General features: G+C 43.1%; 1 protein-coding gene across 1 annotated transcript in view; it reads right to left on the reverse strand.

Annotated features, from left to right (window-relative positions):
• RANBP17 (RAN binding protein 17) overlaps positions 1-19355 on the reverse strand; it is a 160911-nt gene that overhangs the window by 2178 nt on the left and 139378 nt on the right. The window contains exons 26-27 of the mRNA XM_056348727.1: positions 5438-5536; positions 1457-1584 (exon numbers count right to left, since the gene is read on the reverse strand). Coding sequence (XP_056204702.1) covers positions 1457-1584; positions 5438-5536 — 227 coding nt within the window. The remainder of the gene's footprint in view (positions 1-1456; positions 1585-5437; positions 5537-19355) is intronic.

Raw genomic sequence — 19355 nt, forward strand, 5'->3', positions numbered from 1 at the left:
GGGGGGGCTCACTCCTGCTCACTCAGCTTCCCTGACACACGGCGGGACCACCAAGCAGCCCCCTTCTGTCCTTCGGTGCCGCAGGTCTCAGAGTAAGGCAGCTCTGAGAAAATGCACAACAAAGCATGTTTTTCTCAGAAAGTGATGTTATCTTAAGAACTTCTTGCCTTCAATAAACCTAAACAGATACAGAACTAAGAAACTAGTTATAAGGATGAGTTTTACTCTTTCTTTTTTTTTTTTTTTTTTTTTTTTTTTAATCCTGAAGGACTGTTGAGTCAAATGAATCCCCTTGGCATTCACAGGTCATTTGGCATTTGTCAGACTACATCCTACAGCCCGCCACCGTCAGCTCGGTTTTTCTTTGTTTTAACAGGCATTCTCCTCCTTCCTGGTGGTTCTGTGCCTTTTCCCCAGGTTTTCTGCTAATCCATAATAGAAGTTACACAGGCAGTCTGTGCTTCTCTGTGTTTGCTTCCAAACTCCCCCGTCTCTGGCTATCATCTAGTCAGGCCATGAGGAACTTAACACTTTACAGGACCAGAATTTAATAGAAAAATAAAAAAAAAAATCATGGAGACCATAACTGATGTAAAACTGAGAATTAAACAAGTTCAACATAATTTTCACACCAACAAACAGAGAAGAAGTCAGAGAAATAAAAACACCAAATAATTTTTGGACACCACTTCTCTCCAAGCCCCCTTTCCAATTTGTTTCAATCTTTCCAGGAAGTTCCACAGTCTGGACTTAGATTACGTCTCTGGACTTTCAAGGTTTGTTTTGGTTGAATAATGCACATGGAAGAGAAAATGCAGCTAGCTAGTACCAAAATGTTAGTGTAAACATTAAATGCAGACAAACATGCCATTTCTTTTGTGAAGGCTTCTATTCTGTTTTTCAAATGAGGGCAAGATTGCGTGAACTTGTGGTCCGTGTTAAAGAAAAAATTAAAAAAAATCCTTCCTCATTTATCTACAATGTGCAAGTGGCCCCACCAGATCCCTCCTCATTCTGCCACTTCACAAGCAGTGGCTCGACCCCAGCACCAGCAAGGAAAGGCTCTGTCAGAGCAAGAGCACTGCTGGAGGCTGAAGCAAGTGTTTTATCAGAGGGGTTTAAGGTTGGAAAAAGGAAGCTCCGAGGCTCAGCTGCTGAAATGAGGCAGTTTTTCCCAAGTGAAAAAGCAGCAGCTGCAGCTGCAGCCTGGTAAACCTTGACTTTGGGATCAAATTAGGAAATACATTTCTGACCAAGAAAAAAATACATAATTATCAAATGTTCAGGCTCTAACTGTTAGGCCTAGGGATGAATTATTTGCTAGGATATTATCTTTCTTCCAAAAGAAAGTGCAGTTTTAAGGCTACCTAGAATACTTTCCATGTTATAATTTTTTCCAGTTCAAGCTTCCATTTGTCTTCTATTTTTCCAGCTTACTTATGTGTTATGAACTTACCTGTCCCTATTCTTTACCAAAAGGTTTTGCTCGACCCCTTCCATAAGATTCCTGAAGCACTGGTCAAGGACTTCACGTTTGTTGTCAGGCTGGCTGGCGATCAAGGTTGCCCTTAGTTCACTGAAGTACTATGACAGCAAAGCAAAGAATATTAAAAATAAAGTTTAGAAATTTAAACCCAGTTACTCACGTACACCGGCAGCACTCGTGAGCAAGTGCTTTATGCGTTGCTCTCTGGGACAAGAGTCTGCCAAACAGCACACAGAGGTCTAGCTGAATCGGCTTTTCGGGTTTCAGATGCTGCCTTCCCAAAATGAACCAGCACTCTATCAGCTGTGCATCATGGCTGAAGTTCAGTGGTAACAAGTGACATGCCACTTCACCAGCAGGTGTTGGCCACCCAACTGTACTGATACAGAGAGCCACCTAAGAGAGGTGGCAGAAACACCCTGGATTGCTTTTCACATCTTTTCAGGATGGTGCACATTTGTGCACTTTGCTGTGGGCTATAATTACTTCAGTGCTGTGACAAGACAGACTCATCTTTAGAAGCTAAGTAATCTAGATGATTTTCTATATTACTATTCCCATAATATTCTGGCAGAGCTATAGACTAGTTAAAATAGAACTTTGTATCACCTTAGGAAAATTTTGGTTTCGTCTAGAAATACAGAACCCGAGGGGAACTCTAGCGCTACCCACTGCACTAGTACCACAGCCAGGTAAGTCATGTAATCCTGTTTAGCTTTTATTGTATTGGCTGTGTCAGTCAAAGTCTTATGGCCTTGGGCATAAGCACATCCATTCTATAAGCAGTGATATGGACAATTATTCAGAGGAGAATGAACCATTCTGATGAACCTATGCCCAAGTACATGGCAAAGTTTCTGAGAAGTCTTGACATTGCAGTTAAGAGGAATATTGTTGGTACTCCCCAAATCTCAGGTGTGCAACAAGGTAACTTGTTAAAGACAGGCTGAAAGTAAGTTTTGAGTATGCAATGTTTGGGGGACTTCTGAAGGTAATGTAACTTGCAGGGTGTCACACAGTGTCAGAAATCACTAAGGTGTGGAATTTGTTTGCCAATTTTTTTTGAAACCTCTGACAGCTTTAAACCTGTTTAAACCTTAAACAAATCTCAAATCAAACACTCATCTTTTCCATTAAAATTATGTTTCTTCTGTACACATGAAAAAATACAGATTAACAGAAGAAAACATAGTAAAACCTTAACACTAACACTAAGCCCTGACAACTCAACAGGATTATAGGAAGCGTTTGCTTTAATGTCTACTTGGCAAATTACTTGCCCTCAATCCAGTTCCTCTCAAACCAGAAACATCCTGTATTAGGCATCTTTGCTGACCACTGCAGCAGTGCTGGAAATGAAGGCAGCAGCTGATCAAATAGCTGGGTCCCAAACTACTTAGGAACTCAAAACTGAAAATCACCTGAGAGCTGCTGTAAAAGATGAAGTATCTGTCAGCAACATGCATGTTCCCAGAAGCCCTGTCTCAAGGTGACAAATGCAGCGCTCAGTGTAGAGAAGGCCACAACCCCGGACAGTGTCCGGCATCCACAAGTTGTTTTTAGAAAAGAGGCATTCCAAGAGCAACTTCAGTCAGCCCCACAATGGGAAGTATTAACAGCACCGCAGGCAAGAGCAAGGAGTAACACTGCCTACGTTAATGAGCGCAGCATCCCACAGCATCGCTGTTTTGACACTGAGGAGCTGTTCTGAGCCCTGGGGTTTCTGGGCTTCCCTGCATGCTCAAATGCCCGTGTTCTTCGGTCGAAGGACAACAGCAAGAAGGAGACATGGGTGCTACATGATCGGGATGCAGAGAGATTTTTCTGCCAGCCTCTTGCCCCTAGGATTTAAATTAAACTTGCTGCTGCACTTCAGTATGGAAAAGAGTGTCAGGAACCATGTGCAATCGCCCCACTTCACCCTAAGCTGATGCTGTCTCAAAAGATTTAGCACTGTTGTAGGGTGGGCTCTGAGTACGATTCTGATTTTGGCATAATTATTCCTATTGGTGCAAGCATCTAGAAATCCCAATTTTTCTGAGTCCCCAGGTAAACCTGATGCCTTCCCTTTGAGATGAATTATAGGCAAAGAAGATCTCATTAAAACAAAAGAAGAGAACAAGCAATAAAACATGGGAAATGTGTGCTTGCTATCTCAGGAACTGTAGAGACAGAGACTCTACCTGAAATAAAGGAACCCATTTCCAATAAATAAACCAGCAGTGCACCAAGATGAGCCAAGAAAAGATGACTTTTACAACCATATATAAGTCCATGTCCTACTTTTTCTGAACATGAAATAAATAACCTTGATGCAAAAAGGGCAATACAAATATTGTAAATTCTATTTCCTGTTCTCCACCCTTCCAAAAGAAATATAAGACTTGTTCGTAAGTAAAGGTGCTTGTACGTATCCATGTCTGCCAAGCAAAACATATAATCATTAGAACTAGTCTAATTTCAGTAAAAAGAATATTCTGCCAGTCACAAATTTATTCTTTATGATTTACAGCTCCATGGTTTTATCTTCAAGTGAAATATTTAATTTCTTCTTATGCTGAAGCATCAAAACCACATAATTAATATGTAGTCAGGCTAATACTTAAACGCTATAAATCAGAAGCATTATATAAACAAAAGTGTCGTCTTGAACAAGATTGGGAATGCACAAAACTACTTATTTCCCACTTTTATAATGATGCAGTGACTCAGAGCAGATAGAAAATGATTAGTTTTCCTTCCAAAGTAGGAAATATTGCTTCCATCTGTAAAGTATAATATTGTGATGTCATAAAGTTTTCCTAAACACTGAATTTGCCCTTATTCCCTCTCAATCATTTTAAAAGAACTGCTCTCTCTTATAGAGCTTGGATTTAAATCACAATAACACACCAAGAAGATGAATGACAGTGCTGTTGGATATGGCTAAAATTGGATCCTTCAGCACAGGTGAATGATGAGACAGCGCTTCTCTTCTTGATATATTTTCTTCTTCTATTAGTTTCCTTCCATAACTGGGATTTCAGTTTGAATTTTAATGTATGCGGTTGCTGCTAATCTTAGTGTCTTATTTTTTTCCAGCACCCTCTTATTGTATAGACAATTCATTCTCCAAAGCAGTAATACACTGAGGCTTGTGACTGCCCAAGAGATAAAGCAATTCAGAATAAAGTTAGAGCTGGCTCTGAAGGATGGCGCACACAACAGGTCAATATCTTCAGAAACAATGCCTTGCCGTACAAAAAATGCACACATTTAGATCAACTCGCATTCATTTACTCTGCTGGTTTCCATTTCACACAATATCATCTCTATTAAGTCACCAGGGAAACATGATGGGTATATCCAAATTCATAGTTTCAGATTTTATTCAAAGGGCAAATTGCAGAGTATTTCCTGGTTTACAGAATCTGCCACAGATGCACACAATTCAAATTGCAATCAATGCGAGTACTTAAGTGTAAGCACACAGATAATACCCCCAAAGCTAGTTGTTCCTGTGAAACCTTTCAGAAAAAGAAATTGGTTAACTATTTTTCTAGGAAGCAATTTTTCTGATGTGATTTCCACAGTGCTCTTGTTTCATATTTCTATCTAAAAGCCAGATGAGCTTACACAACTTCTAGTCCTGCTTAATTCTGGACAAGTGAAGACATAGTGTTTATGAGAAAAACTGCACGATCTAAGGTTGGGTGTAAAAGTTGGGGTGAAGGTTTGAGAGGAATTTTCATCCAAATGAAGCCACGCAGCCTCTGTGAACTGACCTGCAAAATATTTATACAGGACACAAGCAGAACCCTACTCTCCACTCCTAATGTAAGTGTAATGGAGCAAGGTCCCAGGGAACTGGGGATCTGAAGGGCAACAGGCAGCTTTGGTCTACATGAAATAAATATTTCAGCTGTTAGGGCATGTGAAGAGTGAATCTGGTGGCATCTCTTAAATACTCACTTTCTCATTGAGAAGTATAAGCCCAAGCAGCGGTCTTGACACAGACCATTGGTTTCTGCAGTCTTCAAAAATGATGGTGTTCATTAGGATTGACATCATCTGAAAGAAAAATCAGTTTACATGAATATGGATACTGTTATACAGTGTGATGTGGTGAAAAGCAAAAATTAAGGAAATCTTTACGAACCATGCCGAAATCACTGAGATTTCATATATGAGCGTGGTATTACAAAAGTCATTCTTCCAAACAGTATTTCCATAACCAAAACTACCAGGTGAAGAAAGTTAAAAAAAATTAACGTCAAAGCTCAGTTCTAAAGAAAAAGCTGAAGTTAAACAAATATGAATAGAGATACAGAGCTGTATTAATTTAAGGTACAGGTTTTGACTTTACCATGGGGATCTGCCCCACTGTCACATTACTTCTAAGAGAGCAAAACCTGTATGACCAGTAATCTACGTTAGTTTCAGACTAACCCCTAGCTGCTCTTCAAGATTCTGATTTTCTTATATCCAGCCTTCTTTGTGCATGATGCTGCAAGGTGTTCGAAAGGGCCGCTCCCCATTTCAATGAAGGCCATCAGGATTACAGTAAGGGATCTAGAAACCTACACCATTTCCACTGCAGTTACAAATCCAGCCTCCGATTTTAGACGTTTTAGTTCTGCGACTTTCTTTATGGAGCTCTGCAGCAGGGATAAAGCCACTTCATCAACTTTATAAAGCACTGAGATCTATCAACTCATACAATTAAGTTCTATTGGCACCCAAACAGAAGCCACATAATTCACTTTGCTCGTTGGCTGGCACGTAACCAGAGCCTTCAGCTAATGCCACATGGAGCATTCTCCCTCTGAGGCCTCTTCTGGTCTTGCTGCGCTTCTATACCTCTGGTGTGTGCAGCAAGGAAGGGCAGGGCTTATTTTAGGGATTGGCACAATTTTTGTAAAAAGAAATTACAAAACAACTATAGAATCCATTTAAAGACAAAACGCTCTGCGATATCCTTCAGATATGTTAGTCCAAAATGCCAAAGGCCTCAACATATATGAACCTAAAAACATTACTCAGAGATTAAACAGAGTGAAAATTTGTAAAATGTCACCCGTAAATAGCTTGACTCGCATTTATAAAATATCTACACCCTAAAACCAAACATAGAGGAAGTAGAAAATCATTAAATCCTTTCTTCTAGGCCAATGAGTAGCTATGAGCAGGGTCTCCAGAGAGCTGCCACACTGCAAACTAGCCTGTAATAACTGACCAAGGCTAAGTCAAACAGCATGTTTCACTAAATGAAAAAGATGAATCCTAGCACTACAAATCTCCTGGAACAGAGATACCCACAAATCATTTGAGCTTTCAGGTGAGGAACATAGGGTCTGGCGTGGGAAAGGCCGATTCGTCACCTGACTTCACAGTATATATAGCAGGCAAACTATTTTTCATTACTTGTAGGACAAAACCAGTTCTACACTGCGTTGGAACCGATGCAAACAATTCAAAACCTCTGCATAAGCACTAATAGGGGCTTGTTTTCCAAACACGAAGAATAATTATAACTTACTGTAATTCATTCATCGCTAGGTTTTCATCTCTGTAGCTTGTAACAAAGTCAGCTGTTAAAACAGAAGCATTTTTTAAAGTAATAAAACAAACTCACTCAAGCTTTGATTTAGTCTGAGCACCACGACTGACATACCCGTATTTCTTCAAAAAAAGTGCTATGCATGTAGAGAGACTCTCAATGGGGCGCTTAATCTAACAAGGGCATGCTCAGAGGCAAGTTCACAGCCCTCCCAGAGGGAAAGTGCTGCCTCTTCAAACTCCAGCTGTATAGAACAACTCACCAGGATGTCTTTAAGGTCTCTAGCCCAGAACTGCTACTGAATTGCAAAGCAACTATTTTAGGAAAGGTTTTGGCCTAAATGTGTAAGATCACCAAAATGTCCAAAATTCACCTGGGAAACGCTTTTTTGTCTCTGTGCACAAGTCATACAGACAGTACTGAAATAAGCGAGGAATACCATGGATGAATTCATAATAACAAGCCAATACAACGTAACCTGCACCACAGGAACTATTCATTGTGTGTTTTGATACTGGCCAGCTAGGACAGGGAAGAGGGAAAGCCTCCCTCCCGCTGCCGAGCTTTCCCTCTGACCAGATCCTACTGCAAAACATTTTAAATTCCACTTCTGACTCTAAGGGCTAATGAAAACAAACCCTTTCCGAAACCATTAGCCGCATAGGGAACAACACTGCATTCAAGAATCAGCTCCATCTTGTACCTGGACACGTGTCTGTCTGTTTTCTACACGGGTCATCCCATTCCTTTCAGCCAAACCAGACAGTCACAGCAGTGCTGAGCACTGAAGCTTTCACACCATGTTGCCACTGTTTAAAGGAACTGCTGGGACTGGTGGCACCACTGTGCGGGTACCAGCAAGGCTCCACACCGCCTGTGAGTTCTCCGGAACAGTGATTAATGCTCCTCATGAAGTCATGTAAGCTTATTACTTGCAGAGGTGGACAATTTGGAATCCTCTCGTGTTGTCTCTGCAGGTGTCTTAGACACACCGCTTCTTGCAAAGATTAAAGAAAAATAAAATAAAAAAAAAATCAAGGTGTACAGCTTGGCATTAAGCGCTGCATGAATAAAATCGAGGCAAACCTATCAATCCAGACCTCTGCTGGAGGCTGTCAGGAGTGCATGACGGCATAGGCAGAAGACAATCAGCAATTATCGAGCATAATTCCACCAAGATGAAGGGCGCTAAAATCCATGACAACAGCCTTAAACTTCCTTTTCCTGTTTTCCATGTTTCTCTCTCACAACTATTGCTGCTGCTTTGCTTTACTCATAGCTTTGGGTTCCCTGTGCTACTTCTGCATGAGCCTACAGCCAGCTGTTTGCATTCCAGATCCTTCTCTGTTTTACAGTGCTGCTGACACACACCAAGAGAGACTGCGCCCACAAACAAGTGCTGGGAGACCCCCCTGCCGCAGAGGACCGCTGTCTGAGGGAGGCAGCCTGCAAGGCAACCGAGCTGCTCTAGACAAGGCTCACGCTACTTTATAATGAGGCTTTGCCTCAGTTGGCTGGTGATGTACCAGACTTTTAACTCTTTCTTGGGCAGAGGTATCCAGCTTTCCTTTAATTGCATCAATTCTCCATCTCCCCCCTCTCTACTATTTGCACAAAATACAGAACAGCTGCTTCCTGCAGTGACAAGTGACACCTGCAGCTTCCTCCTTCTGACCTCACCTGATCGGAGATGTGACTCTGCTGTAACCAGGAGAAACAGGTCGACCCCTGCAGGGAAGAATTTCTAGATACCTGACACGCAGCTCCACACGTACGGCCATTTTTTGTTGCTCTCCCAAATTGCTCAGGGTCATGAAGGAACCGCAACTCTTTCAGCTTCTGAAAGAGGCTCTGAAACAACGCACCGCCTCCTTCACACTTCCTTTGCTCACAGGCATTTACATATATTTATATTTATGATGGCCACATGTACAGAAATGATAACCGCAGCTTTCATTGACGAGAAATGATGAGGATGACGAGATCCTGCCCGGCAGCACCCACAAACGCGGAGCTGAAGGCAGTGATGGGCAGCACCGCTGCCCCAGCATGACCCTGCTTGCCCCCAGCCACCCCCCGCAGCCCAGTGCGGGCGCCAGCACCCAGCAGCCAACAGCAGCACCACCATCCGCATTCTCAGTTCACTGCTTTTGAGAACTGTGAGCGCTTTGCACACGTTAGCTTCACAGTGTGCCACTGAGGTACACCAGTGCTGCCACCACATGTGACGGAGGGGCGGACTGAGGAGCCAGGTCTGTGTGCATCGCCTGAGCCTGGGGCACCCTTCACCTTCCTCAGCTCCTTCCAGCCGTCACCCGACCTTGGTCATGCCCTTGCTAGAGACCTGCAGTCCCTCTTACTGGGCCAGCAGGTGCAGTTGGTGGGGTTCAGGCGGACTTGCACGTATCCAGCGTGCAGGTGTCAGAGGGAAACCCATGGTAGGGGACACCCTCCTTGCTCCAGCCTAGCCAGAGGTGTCGGCACCTAATCCGACATCACAGGGCAACTCAATGGCAAAATAAAGCCTAGAGGACAGACACAGTATTGATCAAACATATGGATTTTTTGCTTTCTAGGTGGAAAATACCCCACTGGTATAAAGGGGAACATTTTGCTTCAGGGAAATGGCTTCTCAGCTCCTGCCCAGTGCCACGGCAGCGCAGGGGCACTGCAGCAGCTGGGGCAGCCGCAAGCCCTCACGCTGACTCTGGCAGAAAGCAAGGGCTTGGGGGGTGGGGGGGGTGAAGAGCCTTTAAAAAGGGAGGGGGAACAGATCATCTATTTTCTACTTAGTTCAAAACAGCAACCTTGCCTCTGTTCTTACCTTAAACATAAGGCATCACTTTATCTGGTTCAATAATGTTTCTCCTGACACATTTGTCCTTTACAAAAGCAACTATTGACAGAACAGGCAAGAATAAAGAACTGTACTTCCAATAAATTAATTCTTCAAAGCTTCTCTTCCTTCAGAGCCTCTTTCTTTCTTGGGTGGAGAAGGACAATGTTGGTCAAGACAATGCTCATTATGAAAACTTTTTCTAAAGGAAGCTGGAAAAGAAGCTGCCTTGCCATTAGAAAGGCTCTTTTTGCTGCTCCATGTCATCAGGAGAGCGCCTGCACCATTGCAGGTCCTGTAGCTTATTTCTCTCTCCCATGTTGGGATAAATACTTCGTTCTGCTGCAGTTAACCACATTTTAACATAAAGAACATTATATTAATGCCAGAGACAGCACCATAGTATGTATTCCTTTATAAAGGATTCAGAATGCTCAATAACATGCACAGCCTTTAACCCAGCACTTGGCTGGCAGCAACACTCCTTTTTTCCATTCAGATCCAAAAAGGTGCGGATTTTTGTCATTTTTTAGCATAGGAAATTTGGTAGGTTTTTACAGCTCTAGCTTCAGACAGCCTGCTCTTAATTTAGGAGCTGTGATTACTAATTTAAACGTCCTTTGGAATTCTCAGTTCTTTCATCATCAATTCTTCCTATATCAATAAATGGATCATCATTTACTAATACTATGAGGAAGACTCAAATGCTCCAAGATTATTAAATGTCTTAAATTTTTATCTGTTGTTTTAAAATATTTATTTTACTAGAAAGCTTAACTTTCGCACTGACATGTTCCATGGTCAAAGCTAAAATTTCCAGATGAAATAAGAAAACTAAAGCCTTCATTTATTATGGAAATGAGAATCAGCCCATTATTCCTGAACTACAAACATGTAACTGCCAGAAAGAGCACATCAGTTGACATTTGCAAAGTGCAAGAGGTAAGAATCATGCACCTTGTCCCCCCTGCATTACAAAATTACATCAGACCAACGCAGAGCTTTAAGCAGACGGCCACGGAGCAGCGGAGCACGGACAGCCGGTGCAGGGGCTGAGCTCCATTACAGCCGCTTTCCTCCTGGACACCCGCTCAGCTCGCTCCCATCCCGCTGCTCATTTTCATTCCAGTTATGGGGTGGGGTGGGGGGGAGCTGTGGAAGGAAGGAGGGCAGGGAAGAGGGGAGAGGGCATCAGACAGAAAACACAGCCCATGGAACTGGGCTAATGCGACCACAGAGCTCTTGCCCACAGCCCTTCTGCCCCCAGCCTTCTCAGATACCCTCGGACCAAGCCTTCCTCTAGCCTGTATCGGCCAGATTCCTCCAGATTTCTGCTCACAGAACACAGCATCCCACCCTATTTATATGTACTTCCGCTATATAAACGAACATTAATAACTAGGATTTCATGATTCAACAGCTGAAGCTTAAAATTGTGAGGGACCCAATCCTGTATCTCCATTTGGAGCAGTTCAGTTGGGCCTGGCCTTTTTGTTTCCTTTTATGAAAAAATAAGGTATAAATGGCTGAACCCCCACCCCAATCCTGGTGTCAGGACAAGGCATCTGGGTGACACACCGCATACCATGAACTAGTATATGATATGCCTGCCGCTGATGGACTGGAATATGATTTAAGTGTATCTTTCACTGGGTATTCCTATCAGTTATATGTGATGTCCTGCTGGGAGAGTCTATTCTCCCAGTGTTCAGAAGGGATGGAAACGGGATGGCTACAGATGTGAAAAAAGAATGGATACAGGAAGCGTGGACTGTGGCACTTCCCCGGATGTGTCTTTAGAACTGCAAAGGACTGACTATGGGAGATTCACTTGAAGCAGGTCCAAATCATAAGCCAGAAGAAATAATCGTAAGATAAGATTGCACTAACTTATGTCAAACCTGATGTTGTATCTGAAAATGAAACATGAGCACGTACTCAAAAGGACACATTCAGGATGCCAGCTTAATGCTAACGACAAGCACCTGCAACGTGCCCATTAGATTTACTGCACCAGACCCACTGCTGCCTTCTACTTTTTCACTGTTAAAATAAACTGTTGGATGTTAATAGCGCAGTAACATAGACCAGTAGCCCAAAGCGGACTTTTCAAAGCTAAGGCTTGCTTCCATCATCTCCTACCTTTAGCCATAGTGAACTGCCTTTCGAGCAGTCGACAGGACCACAAAGCAGATGTCTGTGCTATGCCGGGGAGTAATCGCAATGCAGCTGGAACATGGGCAGCAGCTCCATCCTGCACATGAGCTGTTCACAGTGCAGGATCCTGCCCTACGCTAGATGTTTTCCAACTGTAATTTTAGTAACTTCCCTCTAATTTGAGGATGTATTCTAACATGACAGAACATGTTCTTTTCAAATTACAGTTGCACTTGAATGTTTTTAACGCTAAGGACTGTGCTACCTGGGTCCAGTCTTGCCTAGCAGGACTGGGTCCATCTGTCCTAAGGGGGACCATGCTCCTGGGTGAGCTGGCATCCATCAGGGTTGGAGAAGAGATGCCAGCTGGCTGCTACAGACTCACCTATAGCAAAGCAGTAAGCCTCACGGGATGGAGCTGTTTTGCCTAGTCTAAGGGTTTGCTACAATTAAAATACTGGAAGCAGAACAGTTAACGGCAGCAACACTGAACATGTCTGATGAATGAAATACCTCCTCTTTCTGCAGGGAGGAGGGGATACATTTCATTAATTATTACCTTCCAGGGTGTGCTGACTTGCTTCTGTCTGTGCTGAATTTCATGTAAACCCTCTGTTGAATGTCACATACTCATACGCTGCCTGAAGTGCTAGATTTTGTATTTGGATATCTGGTGTAGCTGACAGATGTTTACAAACTCGTGTAGCTGCACAGCTTCTTTTTGCCTATCCATCTGTGCTCCCTGATAGACAGCAAATTATTCCACCTCAGGCTGGAATAATTTAAGATTGTGACATCAACCCTTAATCTGCATTTTTTAGCTGGTAGCATTCAGAGATTTTCAGTTACAGACACCAGAGTGTCATTTTAAATTAACCTAAGCTGTTTACTTAAGATTCAGCCATTTCTAAACAAGTGGCTGTAACTACACAGTGTTACAGCTGTTCTGAAAGATGACAGAACTGTGATTAACTGGGATTTCAGGAATGCACAACCTGCCATAATTTGTAACACAAACTGCAGGTTGGTGCGGTGTAGGGGAAGGCTGAGCTCTTTGAAAACCTTATAAAAAATTAATACAGATTCCCCTCTGCTTTTAGCAGGATATGAAGAAGCAACTAGGTTCAGGTCTTTGTCAAGCCAGTTAGTCTTATCTCAGAAGAAGATTCTCAAGCACTGTTTGCAGTCCACGTGGTGAGAGCCTCTCCCTTTCTTGCACCACCAGCATTCTCACCTGAGAGGTGACTCAGGATGGAGTCGGTGTCTACTGCGAGCATCTCTGGCCAAATGACTGGTTACACATTATCTAATCCTCTTGGGAGGGGAGAACATCGGTTTCACCTATGTCACCGCCTTCCAGCAAGAGCCCACCTTCAGGAATGTAAATGGTCCGATGTCTAAATCTTTCAGTCTTCCCCTTAATTGAAACTAGGACTTACAGTGTGCATCTTCTTTAAATTCCTCAAAGGTTAGCCATCACCCTTCTCCAGCTCCTCAGAAATTCACTGGTGCTTGCCCTTGTATTAAGTGCTGGGAGTTGATGCGCAAAAGCATCTGGGGGTTTTCATTGTTGCACTAGGATTTCAGCATAGGAATTGGGATAATTGGGATCTTTGCCTGCTGGATCATTAGTTTTCTGAAATCTCCATTACAGGAAGGCCTTCCAAAATGGTAGTCAAATGGGGAGGGAAAGCAAGATCAGAAAAACTAGAAAAATAAAATCATTTAATCTAAACCCAACTGGAGGTTAATGTCAAACTTAATATACAGAGATGTTCCAGAATTGTAAAAAGCTGCATACGGAGGAAAAGGCAGCAGATGACATCAGCTCTAAATCCTTCATCCAAGGAACTTCAAGGTATCTCACACCGAGTGCACGCTTATCCTTGAATCTGAACTAGACTCACACTGACAGCGAGTGGCAGTGTGCTCAGCGCAGCCCTCAGGGACGCAAACCCCACATGCCAAGGAGCAGTCCTGAAACTGGGCTTAAGCTTGGACCCACCTTCCAGCCAAGTCCAGCCAAGCATCTACCACATAATCCACCTGGCCTTGCCGCAACACTGTGAGATTTGCAGATCTCTTCTTACAAGAGCCCTGACGCTGCCTGCCACAAGGCAGCTGGATTTGCAGGCAGCCTGAAGCATAGGCTCAAACCGTGTGGACGCCTGCCAGCAGCACACCCGGAGGCATCCCCCACACAGCAATAGCAACCAGTAGTACAGAGAAAATTAGAACCAGGTAATTATTTTACCCACATTTACCTTAGTTTAGCACTGGTACGGAGATAATCAGCAGGGACAGGGAGGCAGGCTGCACTTTTGAACCACACCTTGAAGGAAATCAGAGCAGAGCAAACCCAGAAGCTTGGCTCTAACCGCTAGTCAGGGATCCCCATAAAGCAAAGTGACCCACTCTGCTTTACTGGAGCGGAGCAGTGTACTAGCACAGAACTTAAAAAGCCTAATCCAAGTATTAATTACCGATTGCCTAACAGATTCCAAGCCTCTTCTGCATTCAAACTCTTCATAAATTGATTCTAATTTCTTCAGTGGAACAATTAAAAGTATTTTTGTTATCCTGACGAACTCAACTGCAACCAAAGCTATTGCAAATAAACATAAAAGACAGATGATAAAGATGGCAATAAGCATATTGCTACTGTGTCCTGAATAGTCACCAACACTTCTTAGTGAATATCATCTTTCACAACAACAACAAAGGATAAGAGCACAAGGCTATTTCATGCAGTCATCAAAACAAAATGCACTGAATATTATATTTCATACTAAATACATTACCCTGGCAGTTTGACACTCAACATTTCAATAGATATTGCGTCTCTCTAACATTCTGTCTGAATTTCTGCAGATGGACTTTTAAGTATCAATGGAAGATTACTTTACTTGTCATGCTAAAAAGATTTTAAGGAATGGTTGCACACACTTCATTTTTAATTTTTTTAATTTCTCCTTTTTTTTTTTAAAGGGAAACGAATCATGAATTCAGAAACACAATTATACCGAAAGGTCAAATCCCATGTTGTGCAGTAGTCCTTTGTGTGTAGTGCTCTTTCAGTAGCTAAACTGTCTTGTCTCTGATGGGCCCAGCAAAGTATTGGGAGGATTTGCTCAAGTTAAAATGAGCTAACCTAAACTATGCCAAGCTAAGCCAAGGTAAACCAACAGTGTTCCCAAATCTCATCAATCTGTTGTGATACTGGGATTTTTTTAAAAACAAATTTTGTTTTATTTTTAAATCGTGCCAGCTCCTGGAGACATGTAAATACACAAAAATCTCAACTTTCAGTAAAAAAGAACCCAAACAAGAAAACACCAAGGAAAAAAAAACAACAACAAACAAAGTTTCTGGGTCTTGTGATTTCAGAAGACACCCTGAGCACACAAATCTCTGTCAGGCTCATAAACAAAACCAACACCTATTTATTAGCCTAGGAAAACCCAGGGATCTGAGGTTCAAATCGAGTCCTTAAGATCAGAAATCTGCCACGATTAAGTGGGACATGTATTTAGCACACACCAGTCATTACAAAGTTTTCAGCAACAAACCGGCCCTTTTCACTCGACACATACCTGTCCCTTTGCTCAGCCTGAGCACTGGCTAGGTCAGAACGCCGCAGCAATTGTCTCATCAAACAGCGGATCTCTATGCAAGCGTCACCTCATCCACTACAAGCTTTGACGGACCACTGCTATCACATCCAACAGCAATTAAGCATCCTTGTAAGCCACTGCTATCCTAGAATTTTGAATTATTACTTAAAAAAAAAACACAACAAAACCAAAAACGGTGAAGGGGAGGGTGTTTGTTTCCTGAGAGTGAGTTTCATCACTCACATGGCAAATCTACCAGTAGCAGATCATGGAATGGATTGTTACCTTTCCCTATCCATTTTGTAAAGATATTGCTTTCTTTCCAGACTGCAAGCATCACTTCTAACTGGATTTTGAATTATAATGTGAGCTTTACAAAATTATTGGTGCTATTCATATCGCTAGTTAGATTCTACGGAATGGCAATATTTTTGCCCTTCCCCAAACCAGCACCTCTTAGTGTTTTATATAAAAGAACCACGGCCAGCAGAAATCGAACATTTCCAAGTAATGTGAAGTATTACATTGCACTGAGTAAACAAGGAATAAAACATTTTTATACTTCTCCTTAAACTTATTTGCTTTTTGAAAATATTTATGCAGCACAGAAGACACGAGGTTATTGAGAAATACAGCCAGCTCCTCTTCTTTAATTGAAACATTTATGCTTTTTGTTCTGCTAGCAAAAAGCAATGAAGAGTAATAATGCAAGATAAATATACAAGAAACTTATAGATATGATTGTAAAACAACATCATCCTAATGTTTTCATTTAATTACCCTGAAATGCATTCTATTTAATATTCATTACTCAAAAGCCAATTTAAAAGAGAAAGAGGTGAAGGGACTTATTCAGAAAGACGGACTGTCATTCACTGCAATAGTTATCTAATATACAGAAGTTAATAAAGCAGATTAATCTACAAGTCCCTTTAAGCCATCACTGAGTTTAGAACAACTGCCTCTTTGACCTCTAACCCTCCCGCTGTGCACCAGTAGCAGGTGCCAGCTGCACTGAAATTATGGCTGAGGCGTTTTAAGGCAAAGTCTTTTCTTACTTTGCTTCTGACCAGCAGCTGACCCTGTAGGAAGGATTGTTTCATGTGCTGGCCTAAAGGCTACATAAACCAGTAACCGATAAACAAAAGCATACATACACCAGCTGCCTAGCCCGAGGGTGCACATCCAACACTGACACCTCCAGCAGTTTGTGCCACAAGCCGAAGAGCCGCTTTTTGTTTCCATACACGAATTCTGCACAATACTTGTTACTTCGCGGAACTAAACTTCTCTCCATCCCTGAAACTGTTTGTGTGAACTATAGCACAGCTTGGATGATTAAGAGGAGATTCCCAATTTGATTTAGCACCGTTATTAAGAGCGAGAAATCTTCAGATACATCACTAATGATGATGTATTTTAACATTAAAAGTCTTAAAATTGAATTACTCGATTCACATGACAACGAATCACAACAAGGCTTTAAACAAAGCAGAATTAGGAAAGACACTAAGCTCATTAATTTTTTTGATTTCTTAATTGACAGCACTCATGTGATAGCTATACATTTAGCCATATACTTGCGACTGTGGCTGCTGCTGCTTTACGCACGTGCAGTAAGAAATACATACGAAAGAGAAGCAACCGTATTTTTCATTAAGATGGCTTTGACATAGTTATTTTGTGGATACAAATTATACAACCACAAAAACAATCAGAGTAATGATTAAATGCAGTTACATACATGGGAGACTACTAGTGCAAATGTTAACATATTTAAATGGGTTCCCTTCATTAAAAAAATTATATATGATATTAAACCATCAATCAAATTGAAACACTAGAGTCTAAACGTATTGTCACTGGTTAAAATAAATGACTTGGAGACTGGATTTTGGCTCACTCAATATGGTGCCTTTTCTGTTGCTTAGCCACCCAAGTCTCTGCTGGCTTGGGCTACAGCTGGTATACCTCCATCCCTTTCAATTAATAAAGAAAGTTATGATAGTATTGGATAACATTTTTAAATTGCTGTAAGAGGCTGAAAACAGATGTCCCAATGAAAATCCCTCTCACGGCTTTTTCAAACCTTTCAAGGCTCAAAGCTGGCAAAAGCTGAGCACTCTGGTCCTGATTTGGCTGAGCCTTACACAATGTTAAGCATAGGAACAATCGCACCTGTGGGTTTGATCAGCTAGAAAAATTAAGCATATGCTCATGTATACAGCTCAAGCTGCTCAGGTACTTGACATCTCGCACAACCGCCCTCTCAGTACAATTGGGATGTCTTTTTTTTTTCACGTGCTTACATGAGAGTGCTTCTGCACGGGCCACAAAGCAAGCATTACAAACACATCTCTCCTTCAGGTTTTTATTTCAGTTACTGTGCATAACTGCACACTAGCTGTATATGGCACTGAGGTGTACCTGACAACCAAAACCATCACTGGTTTTACTACATAAAAGGGAAAAAAGGAAAGTTGCAATTCGTAATATGTTTTTATTTTAGGAACGCTACTTGATTTTTCATTGCAACTGGCACCTTTACTTTCTGTTTTACCATTACTACGCAGTGCTGCTGTGCTGCTTCATTAAGCGCACAACTGTCGCTCGGTGAAGTTCTAAGTCACAAGCGCTCAGCTCGGATGAGCAGCCCGGTGAGGTTTTACCTATCGCTGTTCACCGCGCAGCCTTCCCCTACAGCAGTCCTGCCCAGCCCAACCGTGCTGCCTTCCTCAGCAGCACCCTGCTCAGCACCACCCACCCCCTCCAAGTTCCTTGTCAACCCACACACCTTCCCACCTACCTACTGCAACACTCCGAGGCATTCCTCTCCAGCCCACGCACTCCACCGCATCCCCCCACGGCAATAACACCAGCTCTTCCCACATCCCTGCCCACTCTCCCCTACGGCAGCACTCCCCACCCACCGCCCCCAGGAACGCCGCACCCCCAGGAGGGCTCAGCCTCCTCCACGGCCACCCAGCCCCACAACAACCACCCCCAGGAGGGCTCGGCCTCCTCCACGGCCACCCAGCCCCACAACAACCACCCCCAGGAGGGCTCAGCCCCCTCCACAGCCACCCAGCCCCACAACAACCACCCGCAGAAGGGTCCCCTGCCATGGGCCCACCTGGGCCCCCAGCGCACCACTACATGGGCTGCCAGGGGGTGGGTGGCCCACAAAACCTCGCTGAAACCTTGTTTCTTATCCCCATCCCCATCCAGCAGAGCATTATTACCGTGAGGTCGATGCCTCCCGTACCTATCATGCATGGCTCCTTGGAACAGCTGTCAGAACCACGGGTGGAAGGCGCCACAAAACTGATTTTTGGAATCTACTACAAGTAGCACCTCACCCCACCAAAATGAGCAAACAGCCTTATGCAGGGGTCCTCAAACTTTTTAACCAGGGGGCCGGCGCGCGGATGAAGTGGCAGGCAGTCATCTGCGGCTGCTTGGTTCCCCCCCAACCCCCGGCGGGGGGGGGCAGGGGGGGTCTGTAAATACTGGGGGCCGGATTGAGGACCCTGGGGGGCTGTATCCAGCCCACGGGCCGTAGTTTGTGGACCTTTGGCCTAATGCGTACAATTCAGTGTTAACCAAAGACAAAGGTAGCGTCCTAAAAATTACGCTTTCACTTATAAAGTGCAGCAAACACTGGCTTCACCTATCAGTCCTGGAAGAACAGCGTAGAAAATTAGAGCCTTTTAAAATTATTTC

This window comes from Falco biarmicus, chromosome 8, assembly GCF_023638135.1.
Source record: "Falco biarmicus isolate bFalBia1 chromosome 8, bFalBia1.pri, whole genome shotgun sequence".
NCBI lineage: Eukaryota > Metazoa > Chordata > Aves > Falconiformes > Falconidae > Falco > Falco biarmicus.